This window comes from Moschus berezovskii, chromosome 16 (genome assembly GCF_049115385.1).
Source record: "Moschus berezovskii isolate FMDL1 chromosome 16, NW_MosBer_1.0, whole genome shotgun sequence".
In the NCBI taxonomy this organism is placed as follows: Eukaryota; Metazoa; Chordata; class Mammalia; order Artiodactyla; family Moschidae; genus Moschus; species Moschus berezovskii.
In genome coordinates this window covers 48,127,448-48,141,891 of record NC_142475.1, presented here as the reverse complement: position 1 = coordinate 48,141,891, position 14,444 = coordinate 48,127,448, and the positions used below count along the sequence as shown (strand labels likewise).

The window sequence follows — 14,444 nt, the reverse complement described above, 5'->3', positions numbered from 1 at the left end:
TACAGCACCATGATTTGACTGACATACACCATGAAAAAATTATCACATTAAATTTAGTGAACATCCATCATCTCAAATAGATACAAATGAAAAAAAAAGAAAAAAAATTCTTTTCCTTGTGATTAGAACTCTCAAGAGGGTTTACTTTAACAACTTTCATATATAGCATACAGCAGTGTTAGTTATATCGATCATGTTGTACAGTACATCCCTTCAGTTCAGTTCAGTTCAGTCGCTCAGTCGTGTCCGACTCTTTGCGACCCCATGAATCACAGCATGCCAGGCCTCCCCGTCCATCACCAACTCCTGGAGTTCACTCAAACTCATGTCCATTGAGTCGGTGATGCCATCCAGCCATCTCATTCTCTAGAACTTATCTTATAGTGGAAGTTTGTACCTTTAGACTACCTCCAACCAGCTTGCCTTTCCCTGCCCTCCCCTCCCCTCTGGTAACCACAAATCTGACCCATTTTTTTAGGAGTTGTTTGTTTGCAGCACAGATAAGATTTTTAAGCCAATTCTATTGTGCATCCATGAGAGAATAATATCTTTACACTAAGAGAATAGTTTTGGCCTTGTAGATCCCCTAAAAGGGCATCAAGGTCCCGGACATAATTTTGCGAAGTGCTGGTCTGAATAAGACAGGAGTAGAAAGGGGGCTCAGATAACTCAGACATGCTCTTTCTTAGGATTTCTTTGTAGAGGTTTAAAGCTAATGCATGATATGAGCTCTTTAATGATTTTATTATCACTGTCTGTGGACCTGTCTTCCATTTCAATAGATACTTTTCTGTTGAGTTCACAGCTTTTATGAGTTTATTAAAAATCAGAGCAATTCAGCTACACAATGAAGCTCATAGAGCCATTTTTCAAGCTCAAAAGCTATGTGTCATTCACGAAGAAAGACTGAGGATAAATGAAATTTCTGGACAAAAAGGATTTACTATGATGATTTTTAAATGAATGGATTAAGTACTTTAGAAATTTCCCAGTGTACTTCTGCATGGAAATCTGGCCATTTTTAGTATTTTTCATGCAAGTCTCAAATTACGTGAATTTACACTTGGGAATCGTGCATTATTAATTGGAAGTACACGCTCCATAGAAAGGCAACATGAATGTCATCTCAGAAACAATAAGCCAAAATGTGCTGAGCAATTAAACAGCTAGAAAAGAAAACCGATGCCAGGGTGGGATGACCATTCTGCATTATTATGTCAAAACCATCCTGGTATCTTTCTGGTAATGACTTAGTGCTTACTCATCCTGCACTGGGCTTCCCCAGTTGCTCAGTGGTTAAAAAATCCGCCTGCCAATAATGCAAGAGATGCAGGTTCCATCCCTGGGTTGGGAAGATCCCCTGGAGGAGGAAATGGCAACCCATTCCAGTATACTTGCCTGGGAAATCCCATGGATGAGGAGCCTGGCTGGCTACAGTCCATGGGGTGGCAAAGAGTTGGATACAACTTAGTGACTAAATAATAACAACATCCTGCACTATCTAAGTATATGAAAAAGTACATAAACATCACCTTATCTGAATTATGGTAACGAACAAGTGGAAGGTTAGTATGTCAATATTAAGAAACAAGAATGAGCTACATTAAGTTTTTTAAAAAAATCATTTATTGAGATATAATTGACATACTATATACTTAGCTCACTTAAAGTGTACGATTCAGTGTCTATTAGTGTAGTTGCAGAGCTGTACAAGCATCACAATGATCAATTTTAGGACGTTTTCATACTCCCACCCCCAAAAAACCTCATGATGTAATTAGGAGTCACTCTCCATTCTCCCCACAAAGCCCCAGCCCTAGGAACCCACTAATCTTACTTTATTTACAGATTTGCCTGTTTTGGACATTTCATATAAATGGTATCAAACAATGTTTGATCATTAATTTTAATAACATGTGAACTGTATCCAAACAGAATTCTGCTGCTGCTAAGTTGCTTCAGTCGTGTCCAACTCTGTGCGACCCCACAGACGGCAGCCTACCAGGCTCCCCCGTCCCTGGGATTCTCTAGGCAAGAACACTGGAGTGGGTTGCCATTTCCTTCTCCAATGCAGAAAGTGAAAAGTGAAAGTGAAGTCGTTCAGTCATTCAGTAGTGTCCGACTCCTAGCGACCCCATGGACTGCAGCCTACCAGGCTCCTCAGTCCATGGGATTTTCCAGGCAAGAGTACTAGAGTGGGTTGCCATTGCCTTCTCCGAAACAGAATTCTAGTGATCCTTATATTTTCTGAGTTGCTCTATAAGACCCTGCTCTTTCAGTGAAGACCTGGGAGAGTCTTATTTAACAGTCTAGGGTGAAATGTGCTGTGCTTAGTTGTGTCTGACTCTTTGTGATCCCATGGACTACAGCCTGCCAGGCTCCTCTGACCGTGGGATTTTCCAGGCAAGAATACTGGAGTGGAATGCCATTTCCTTCTCAAGGGGATCTTCCTGACCCAGGGATTGAACCCGCTTCTCTTCCATCTCCTGCATTGGCAGTGGATTCTTTACCACTGTGCTCCATCTAGTCTAGGGTAGTGCCCAGAAATCTGTATTTTAAGGTCCTGATGACCATGCAGAGTTAGGGACACTGCTGTACCGTTGAAATGCTTCTTTAAAATATCATCTATATGATATTTCTAGTGTTACAGTGTAATCCACTCCCTGCAAAAGCTGAAATCGGATAGTTTCAAACAAAAATGAAACATCATAAAGGTAGTGGGTTCTCTTATTTTACTGGAAAACCTGCAACTCTATGATCCTGTGCAGAGATCTTCAACAAAATCCCACTTATGATAGCTTGACACTGGGCGGCGGGGGGATTCCCTAAACCGCAAATGACAAGGCTGACAGAACTTAAGGAGCTGTTCCTCTCTCCTTCTAAGAATGATAAAACTGAAAAGCAAAGAGTACAGGAACCACCTTACCCATATTCATGACCTGAGGCTGAAGCATCTGTCTTTGGCCAGGCTGGCTGTTGGGTCTCATGGGGATGCTGGCTGTTGGGTTCCGAATCATACCTCCTTGGATCGGCCGGTTCATGGCGTTGCTGGTAGCAGCACAGGTGACCCTCACGGCAGGACTCTGGGGTGCCCACTCCCCAGACGGCATGGTGGGCCGGGCAGCATTGCTGCCAATCATGCCTACAGGCAAGGCAGAGAAGACAGAGATGCGGTGACTGAAAACATAGTCAACACGGAGGAATGCTAGACGCGCTTACTCTATACGAGACAGACAGGTGTTCTTCATACACAGTTAACCAGACAGCTCACGCCCTCGCTGGGCCAGATGTGGGCCCTTGGGTAAGAAATACAGGTTGACAATTACTATGAAGTTTGTCACAACACGGACTTGCCACTCTACAGTTCGGAAAAGCTGTTAAAGTTGTTCCCATATGTACTTAGAGACAGGTGCTGTGGCGTGTGGATAACCCCAACTTCCTTCCTCAGGAAGTGAATCACATTAGCTGATATACACGTCAATGCTTTACTTTCCAAAAGGGGGGTGAGGCCAAGAGAAACAAGGTAAAAACTGATAATCAATATTCTAATTCTAAACCCAAATCACAGAGACTATCCCGTGAAGCCTTGGCCAGACTTTAAATCCTCAAATCCCTTTCTGAGCTTTACAATCTGTTAAGCTTCAGAGCTGACTGAGACAGCCTTGGAAGCCGGGGGAATGAGAGCATCTTTCCACTCTGGTTCTTTGTGGTCACGGCAAGGGAGCGCCGGCCGCCTCGGTGTGCCTGGACCACCTTGTTCCTGGTGATGTAGATCTAGACTGGGTAGGGACAGATTTGTAAAAATCCTCTTATGCTTGAGATAGTTAACAGCTGTGCGACCACACACACCAGCGAGAAGAGCACACGCTGCCGGCAGATCACGTGCTTGCTCTCTCTGGCCCCAGGACGCTGGCAATGGCCAGACATGGGCTAAAACTTGGTATCCTAAAGGGGAAGAACCCCAAGTGAGGACCCTTCATTCTGAAGTGTTTAATAAAGGATGTGCAACAGTTCTGCTTTCAAAGACGTGACTTGCATTGACTTTAATTATGATAAATAACTAAAAACAGGGTATGTTTCAGTAATGGGGAGAGCATGTATTGTGGGTGGTTTTTCACTGGTGAAATGAGAATGCACCTCATCAGGACGATGAAGAGTTAAGTGTAATTAGACGGAACAAGTTAGGACAATAATATATTAGTACATATTTTAAAGACCATTTGAAGACTAGACTTGAATGATATAAAGATATGGGAGAAAAGACATTTTCTTTTTCAAAATATCTATTATCTAATCAATATAACAAGATTATATAAACTCTAGAAAGCAGAAAGGAAAATAATCCATAATTTGAAATATTAATGTAATTATAACCAGGATAGTCTCTTTCACAGTTTTTCTTTTTTTTTAAAGCAAAGCACAGACACTGCTTGATCTTGATCTTTATAGTCTGGATGCCAGTCATCTCCAGGCTGCTTAGATCTGAATATAGGTATGTGCCCAAATTCCTAATATTTCTCCAAGAACTCAGACGTTGCATTTCACTGATAAGGAACCACCTTTAATAAACTATTGACTCCTTTTCTCTGACAGAATTTCATGTGAGTCAACATTTTACTTATATAAATCAATACTTTATCTTAAGAATAATATAAGATTAATATGGCATTGTTTATGCAAATAAATAAATTAGTGATGTAGTCAGTGTCTGGCACATCTAGTAGGCACCCAGTAAATATTTGTTGAATGAATAAACTATTTTAACACAACATAGTTCACATTTCCCATGTGAACTGCTTACCAACAATAGAAAGTTAAAAGGAAAAAAAAATCCATCTTTTTTCTTTCAACTGAACTCTTAATTTCACTTATCTGAATGGAAATGTGATTACAGGGATGACACACTAAGCTAAAAAAATGTCAAGAATTAAAACATGGATATAAGTTTTTTTTTATAACATGTTTCTTTCAATGCCTTTGTCTCCAGTTATAAATGGTGAGCAGGACTTCATTAGAAAGCTCAGCATCCTAAAGGTGCAGGATACCTAGAGGGTAGAGGCCACGGTGGTTACAGCCATCAATGCTGCTGCAATGATTCCTGGCCTGAATCGGAAGGAGGTTTGCGAGTATGGCAGCTGCTATGGGGATGACTGCCACTTAGGGATACACATGGGAAACTTGGCAGATAACTTAAGCCACAGCAGGTCAAGGGTCAAACTAGACCACAGGCAACCTTATACATTTTAAAAAATGTAGTTCTTGGATCAGCTACTATTAGGTTAAGCACACTACCATTTAAAATTCATTTTCTTAATGAATATTTTTCAGAATGAGAATTGCTATTGTTACAAGTATAAAAGGTTGGTGGAATTTTACACTTTCATTCTGAAATTCATGCAACACAAACCATCGATTAATAGGAAGTTTTGGGGTTATCCTGGGTTGGAAAGATCTCCCAGAGAAGGGAATAGCTACCCTCTCCAGTATCCCTGTCTGGAGAATTCCATGGACAGAGGAGCCTGGAAGGCTACAGTCCATGGGGTCGCAAAGAGTCAGACATGACAGCAATTAACGCTAACACACTTTTGGGGTTATCAGCAGATTATCACAAAAAGCTAGCAAATAATTCTACATAAACCACTACCAGGTCTAGAATAGCAACTGGAATAGCAGTGAAATAAGTCTTTACTGTAGGATTAGCGAGCGACTAGAACCCTTGTAAAAACAATGATCACAGCATAAAAAGGGTCAGCCTGCTGGGAGGCTTTCCACTTCTTCATACACCACGCTCACAGTGAAAATCTGCAGAATTTTCTCACATTCAAATGTGTTTCTAGCATAAAAAATTTCACATGAAAAATTCTACTACTTGGATGTGGAGGAATACATCATTAAGTTGAATAACCCACCGATAAAAAGTTAACAGCGCATTTGAGCCCTTACCTGTGCTACTGTTCCCTAAATTTCCTTGGTTTCCTATCATCCCTTGATTACCCATCATTCCTGGCTGAGGTATCACTGAGTAGGGACTACTGTTTCTGATTGGTGGGAAAGGTCCAGCACCCGTTGGGCTTTGCAATGTGATGTCAAGTGGGAAATTCTGGTTTGGCAATAACCTGCCCAGTTGCCCTGGTCGTGGGTTATTAAAAGCTAAGGAGAAAACAAATGAAAATTGAAGGTTAATAGAGGATAATGGAAAATAGTAACAGAAGCAGTGTTCAGGGGAAATGTCGTTTGTAAAATCACAAAGGTATGCATGTCTGGGACTGGCTGCTTACGTAAAGACAAATTCACAGACAAAAAAAACATGGGGCGTCCAAACACAGACTTGCAGTCTAATCAACATGTCTCTAATTTACTTCTTGACAACCTCACAGAGCAATAAAGCAAAGGAAAAAAAAAGGAGAACATGTCTATTATTTACTGTATATTTTTCTCCCCAATATAAACTTCTAATATTCAATTGTATTTGCTCAGTAAACTACAAACATGTTTTTCATATATTATTTGAATTTAGAAATACTGTTCTGTCACAGCTGTGAAGCCATAAATATCTCCAAATGTACCAAACTTGGACACATGTGGTTTGGACTGAGACTGTCATATTTTAACTGGATTTTCCTAGGAAGAGAATTAGGCTAAAGATGTCTATTCTCACTGAAAGTTAGAAGTCTTTAAGTGTGAACTCTGGTACCGAAAGTCAGTATTAAAGCTTTAATGCCCTGTTAAATCTTCTAAATACATATTCTTTAAATTCCAGATTTATTTATATTTGAAACGGCTTCTATCATTAGTTTATAAGAGTTTATTGTGTAGTAAGCACTACATCAATGCACTATACTATCACACAGACAACCAGTTATTTGTTAAGTGTTTTTATAAGAACAAAGATATTGTAGATTATAATTCATAGAGCAAATATATAAAATAATATCAAGCAGTTTATTTTCTCTGAATTATATAAACACAGCATGAAACAGAACATTTAAAACATATTAAAGTCCTTAACAATCAATAAGAGAAATAAAATATTTAGAAGAATTATCATTTGGAATGAAAATTATGGATATGCTTAACCTGACTTTCTCAGGTTTAGCTACCTGGATGCTATTCAATAGTCTGAACAACACCAGGAGGTACAGAAAGGGGAGAACCCACGAGTTTCCACACAGCCCTTCTTAAGCCCTCTGGGTCTTAAGCATAAGCTCGTTAGCGTTTCTTATTCACGTCTCAACTCTCTGACTTTGTGATCTCTCATGGTCCATAAGCAACCTTCCATTCCCAAACAAACTGGCAGGTCTGACACATAACCAGCATAAACTCTATTTTGTTTTACCCTTTTCAGAAAGATCAGGAATCACTTTAAGAAAAGATCTATTAATCAAAGATACGTTGTAATTTGGTTGATGGTTGCCATTTCTGATTTGAGAACAGATGCTAAGCTTTGCGGAGAAGGCAACGGCAACCCATTCCAGTACTCTTGCCTGGAAAATCCCATGGACGGAGGAGCCCGGTAGGCTGCAGTCCATGGGGTCGCAAAGAGTCAGACACGACTGAGTGACTTCACTTTCACGCATTGGAGAAGAAAATGGCAACCCACTCCAGTGTTCTTGCCTGGAGAATCCCAGGGACGAGGGAGCCTGGTGGGCTGCCGTCTATGGGGTCGCACAGAGTCAGACACGACTGAAGCGACTTAGCAGCAGCAGCTAAGCTTTGGGTCAAACTGTATTTGAAGAGGGAAAAATCATTATGTTCATCATCTGAGCACTAAAGAGGTTCTCTATCTTTCTAAAGATACATCCCTCATTCAGGAAAGATATTTTCTTCTCCTAAAAGCTACTGGATAACTTTAGGGAATGATGAAGTTTGTAAACCAAGTAAGTGTTCACACCCTTCACTAAGTGAAGAAAGACTTCATCTTAAACCTATAAAAACATAAAATAAAAGGGAATTCCCTGGCGGCCTGGTGTTTAGGAAAGGGGCTTTCACTGCTATGGCCCGTATTCAACCTCTGGCTGGGAACTGAGATCCTGCAAGCTGCGAAGGAAGGAAAAAAAGAAAAAAGCGATATAAACTACATCTTATAAAATAGTCTAAGGCCTTCTAGCTTTATATCACACTAATTAAACTCAAGATGCATTTAGAAACCATTTCTGTGAGAAATTTCCATTAAAATTGATATTTATATGAGGATTCCAAAGAGATAGAAGAAGATATTTTTAATGTGTATAGCCCTTTCACGTATAAAGATTTACAATTCTGGTTAAGAAATGTTTACCAGTGAGTGTATTATTGCTAGAAAGTCAGCATAACGTTCTAAGTTTCTATCTTTTCAGTGTTTAGTCGTGTATTACGACACATAACATCTATTCTATCTGCATTTCTGAGGCAGTAACTGAAATGAAGAGAGTATGACAATCCAAAGACCTTTTACCTGCGCAGGTCAGTCTCGCCCTGTGTTGCCTGTCCACCACAAGCGCCTGCAGAAAGGCCACGTTGACTAGAATCCACTCTGACTACTGTCTTGAAGGGCCGGGACAGTAGATGGTGCTATTTGACCATAGAAACTGTGAAGTGACTAAGCTGTTTGCATCAGATTTCAGTAATCCCTGTTTCTGATGGTGATTACATGGGAATTTCTTGGCATAATCGTCAACACCCCATACTCACTGCTCTGTGGGATTCGCATCGCTGTTTTCTGGGCTCCGACAGGTGTCACGGGACTGCTTTCAGCCGTGAGTTGCATGAGGTCATTGATGATGGCTTGCTTGTCAACTGATCCAGCAGGGGCGCCTGGCCTCGTGTCCGGGAAAAGCTGCGGTAATTGACTATTCTGCAAATCATCCAAAATCTCCTCCAAGTTGTCCAGCTCACTGCCAGGCTGCGGTTAACAAAAAGAAGAGTTTATCCAGTCCTACACTAAGAATGGGCGCTGCAGGCCCACGTGCAATTACAGCCCTAATGGGTACAAGGAACCAGAGCCAAATGAGATGCGGACACATGCGAACCTCGGGCCTCACTGTTTATTGATCATCTTTAACAACAACAACAAAAAACTAAATTAACAAAGGACAAATAATTTAATCTCCTGCGCCTTAATTTCCTCCTTGGTAAAAAGAGATGACTGAATTAGAAAGAAAGCTCTCTTCCAGCACTGGGATTCACTGGCGATCTATAAATTCCCCTTCATTTTATGCTAATAATTCAATTGATCATGAGTATGAGTATTTCTAATTAACCATGGGTGTTCTAGGATTTACAGTCTAGGCCCAGGTTTAGTGGTTAACTCGCTTGAAGAAATAACAACAACAAAAAACGGGTGGAAAATATGATCCAAGTTTACACGAAATCAGTATTTAGTAAATGGTCATTTCCCTTTAGAACTTTGTCTTTCTTTCCTTTTTCTTTTTTTTAAGACCAAGAGGTAAAATGCACAATGAGCTTGAAGTAGCCCTGAACAGCTCAGCCCTGTCTTTTCCATCTGAGTGGTGTTATTTTTTTTTACTGCTTACACTTTCAGTTTCGAATGACACTGGTTTTCTCAGTCCTCATCAGCTTAGGGGACAAATGCAGGGAGGCAGGAGGTCATTTCCAATCACTGTCTCTATTAATTTGACTTTACAGAAGCTGTAAACATGTTTCTTACGGCTTTTCCCTTTATTGAAATAATTTCCTTTCAATTATCAACATTAAAATAATAGGGTATGCAGCACCACTATTTCACAGCTAGCACTTTTCTTCCCGAGACCTCAACTGAATTTATGTTCTTTCAAGTAGAACCTATCTGGGTGCCAAGTATTTAAAATTAGATGGTGCCAACCATGCAAGAAAATCGCTAAGTTAAACCCCAAGATTATTTCCTAGTGAAGAGAGTGGTAAGAATGATTTTCCTGATGTGTAGGTGGAAAAACACAAGTTAGGTAACTTCCCCAAAGTCACTGATGGACTTTCAATCCTTGTCCATGACTAACCCTTTTGTCTACACTAGCAATTCAAATGATATAATTTACTTAAAGCGGAATGGCTTATATTTTTATTCTACACACGAGAAGCTGGATTAAGTTTTTTTCAATTTATGGCAAATGTAATATCTATCTAGGACGTCTTTTTACTGGACACAATTTCTCAAGTAAGAAAGGATACAATGAAGTGATATTTTATTGGACTCTTTGTTTCAGAGTCAACTAGCTTAGCAAGAACTTGGCGATCCATTTTCCAGGAAATTCCTAATGTACTGTTAGAGCAATTATAAGACCATTTTCTAGTCAGTTTAGCCATCTGTTTCTTACAAAAGAGGCTGGGATAAAATCTGGGAGAGCTACATCTTAGGTAAGGGTTAGGTTCTAAAGTTAGAATGCTAAAGTATGGACAGACAGACAAAGTGATCCTCAGAGCTGCTCAGGAAGGAAACATATTGTGTGTCCCCCACCCATGGGCAACATGGCCAGTGAGTGAAAACACACCACTGCCTCTCTGGCTTGATTCCGAACTGATGAAGTCCATGAGGGAACCACTCTGCACTGGAAAAGCCTGTAGCTACATTTTCACACCATTGGCGCTTCAAGGGAACCAAAACCAAACCAAACCAAAACAGAGTCAAGTCTGTTGAACGGTGGGCAAAACTGCTCACACAACTTAACCATTTAATAGATACCAATTCTTTTTTTTCCTGAATCTGTATGGACAGTTTTGTGAAAGTTAAATGTATGTGTAAAGTGACTCTGTTGGAAAGCCATCTTTATCATGTTTTGCTGAACATGTAAGGTACAAACAGGAGTATAGTATCAACACTTAACACCCTCTGAGGACAGTGCCTGGAACACGGCAATGGACACTCAGCCAACACGGTTCTTTTAACCATTTAAACCTGTAATTTTAAAAACTTCCCAGAATCAACTCAATTTCTCACAAAATTCATATAATTTCTCAGAAAAAAAGTTTTATAAAAATTGACAAATATCGTTATAGTTGGGTCTTGAAAATAGCTATGGACATGAGAAAGAGGTTCTAATAAACTGAAGTTTATTAGAGAGTTTCCCTAGTACAGTTGGATTTGTGTGGAATATTTTAAAATTGTGTGTGGAGCAGTGATAGGGTGGGTCATAAGAAGTTATAAGTAATTTCTTGAGAAAGCTTTGCAGATGCCTTGAATGAGAAACACTCAGTACAGATTTATACAAATGATGATAAAAATACAGTATATTAATTTCCTCAATGAATGCCCTTATATTTGCTCCCAATCCCAGATGTGTATTAAAGAAAGTTTTTACAATACAGATGGATAGTCTGGATCTAGACTCCTACCTTTTTTTTTTACCTTTACTCTTTTCACTCAAATAAAATGACACTTTAAACCATCTTGAATAGAAAAATAACTATCATAGTTTCAAAGAGTTCTAATGACAGGACTTGTGGTTTTCATTATGATTTACTCTTGTGTTTAATATATATAATGAGTTGGAAATAAGGTTAAAATTAATCTCTTTCTTCACACACATTAAAACACATTTGGATGGTTTCAACCAAGTTTTTGGTTCTTTATTTCAATTAATCTGTTAATTTTCATTCAGCTCACCATCAGAAAAATGCATTATGAAAATTTACCCACTAGAGTTAATACTGCTTTGCTTGTGTTTATTTCTTGTCTATTTTTGGAGTACACATTTAATCTGTTTTAAATTTACTTCAAGAAATTTTCTTCTTCAAGGACAGTATCTATATGCCTTTGACTGTCTAGCAATAAACTTTTGACAACTATAGGCATTTTCTTCTGCAGTCATGGAAGTTCTAGAAAGGGTAGATTTGATCACGCTAAGTTTCTGATCAAACATTTCTTCCCTCTAGTTTTTGTAAGCTTTAATTCTCATCAAAAGTTCTTCTAGTTCCTTTCTTAGGCATGATTTCTTCACAAGACAAAAAGATTAATGCCTTCCTTTAAAACGCTTTGCCAAGATACTTCAAAGTTTTGCTTAGGCATCTCTTCGAACGCTCAAATTAGCCACATCAATTTGAAGAGCTGGTTTAAACTATTTCAGGCAGAAAATGAGTCAGAAAGATTTTTGTAAAAGTTCTACAAAATGAAAATTGGACTTGATTTCTGCAATTTTTCATTTTCCTGGTTTTATGAATTTTTCATGTGTCAAATCAATTTGTTGCCTGAAGGAAATATAAAGAACATATGTATTTTAATGATGTGTATTCTAATAAACTACAAAATAATGTTTCAAAATAAAAAAAAAAACAAACGGTAATTTTACCACATTTGCCTAACAGAAAATTGCTTTAAAAAATGGTAACACAGTTCTACCATGTTTGGAGGGAAATTTTCAGGCCACTACCAGTTTAAAATATGGTTTGCTCTTCTAATGGAGCCAAACAGCAAGAAGAAATTCTCTACAGACTATTTCTAAACCCTCATCATAAGTGGTCCAGTAGCATTAAGAAAGCCTAAGAGGACCATTTAGTTAGTATCCTTTACACACGCTCCCTTGTGTAAATAAGTATATAACTTAAGTCAGTGAACATATTGGAAATTTTTCTGTCATTGTTTCCTGTTGGTTACGAAACACTGTAGAAACAAACGTTGTTTAAATACTCTACCCAGTGAAGAAGGCTATTTTCGGTATATAACAGCGCCATTGAAGTACTTCCTGCCCTTAATAAGTTAGTGATAGGTTAAACACACACTCGATAATAGTTCTTTTCTGAGTCAAAATAACAAGAAAGTTAACTGTGCAGTTCAGGCTTGCTAGCAGTTAAAAATGTGTTGTGTTCCCTTGAAATGAAAGAAAAGTCTTAGATAAATGTTCCTAGAAGTTAACAGGAGATAGAATCAATCTATCTTCACTTTTTGGGTAAAGTGAAGGAGGGAGGGGAGTGAAAGAATCCCTGTTCTTTTTTTCCTTAAAGTAAGTCATTCTAACTTTGATCTAAATTTAGGTAATTCATACTTCCTGTGGTAACCTTTCTTTTCAAGCTGCAACGTTTTTGATGTTAAAATTGCTCTGAAGCAGTATTTTTGGGGTGGAGTTTTAAATGGGAATGGATAGAAGGTAAAACCAGGAACTGGGTTTCATTAAGAAAAAAATACTGTGTGCGTGTCTGTGTGTATATCTGTATGTGTCCATTCAAAATGACAGATTTGTGCAGATAACACTCTGTGCTTTAAGTTCCCAAAGTGAGACAGTTTTGATTTTTAAAATGTTCTCATAAATACCAGTTAGAAACTGCAAGTGACTCAAGGACTTAAAAAAAAAAACCTTCTCCTTTGTTTCTTGTATGAAGCTATGTAATCATATAGGTAAATATAAAAATGCCAAACAGCGCCCCCTTCCCAGACCCTTTAAGTCCCCAGGGCCTCAGTCCAGGGATAGATATAAGTTCTGTTCCTGGAGGGAGGGACCAACCTTAGCCACTAAGCCAAGGTGGACCTCGTGAGTCACCATCTTGCCCTCGAGCGTGTGTCAAGAAACCTGAGTGACAGTATCTGTGCCTGCCACTCTGAACTGCCACTAGCCCTGTGTATTCTAATCTAGTAAACCTCAAAAGATTAAAACGTCTGCAGCTGTCAGTATGGTTTCACACAACACTGTATTCAAGATATAGTTATTAAATTTCTGCTGAGTCCCCATGTAATGATCTCACAGCATCAGAGTAGCCATTGTTGAGATTGGAGTTCATCACCAAAGGGGTTTACACAACGGTGCTGTTCTCCTTCTGAAGGGCACGAAGCCCTCATAGAATGGTAGTAGTGGGCCAGACATCAGAGTGGAAGACAGACAGAAAGCTCCGGCTGTCAGAGCACATGTGGCCCCGCACCAGGGCCCATCAGGCCTCTCCACCCTAGAGCCGCCCCCAGGCTCAGCCTCCACCTAGGAGGTCCCTGGGTGATGGTCAAGGGTGCTAACCTCTCCTCTTCCCATGCACACCTGAAACAGTGACACCCAAATGCCCACTTGCAAAACAAGTTTCAAGGCCACATCAGTCAAGAGGTTGGGGCAGCTTCTTCACTTTGAACCCACCACGACTGAAGGCAGAGCTCCTGACAATTAACCCAGGCAGTTGCTGATTCCCCAGAAAGCCATTATTGTCAGTAATGACTCATTTTTTTAACAAAAACAAAAATATTAGACTGTTGGCGTTTTCCCTGTGATGTCACTACCTCAGTGTGTCATCAAGGATGACTTCGAATATCATTTTAGCTATCCTGTATTTTTTTCAGGGAATTCGTTTTTCAAGTAAGAACAACAAATAGCATCACCTATTATTTCAGTTTTGCACTTATGTTTGATATTTGGTGGCTCAGTTTCACCAAGACCCAGGCCAATTCTACCTCTCCTCTCCTCTTTATTTCCCCTTAAACAAGTTTTTACCGACGGCCTAAGAAATTCTTCAGCATCAAGCATAAGTCCTGGCCGAGAATAAAGAGAGGTAGAATAACTTTC

The 14,444-nt window shown here is 39.4% G+C and overlaps 1 protein-coding gene across 11 annotated transcripts in view; it reads right to left on the bottom strand.

The window, feature by feature from the left end:
- The window catches only part of NCOA2 (nuclear receptor coactivator 2), a 295,183-nt gene that overhangs the window by 26,015 nt on the left and 254,724 nt on the right, over positions 1-14,444 (bottom strand). For 10 of the 11 annotated variants that reach the window (XM_055431638.2, XM_055431642.2, XM_055431639.2 and 7 more), the window contains 3 exons: positions 8,671-8,881; positions 5,944-6,150; positions 2,927-3,142 (listed from right to left, as the gene is read on the bottom strand). In XM_055431638.2, the coding sequence (XP_055287613.1) occupies positions 2,927-3,142; positions 5,944-6,150; positions 8,671-8,881 (634 nt within the window). The remainder of the gene's footprint in view (positions 1-2,926; positions 3,143-5,943; positions 6,151-8,670; positions 8,882-14,444) is intronic. The other variant, XM_055431645.2, reaches the window with a different exon arrangement.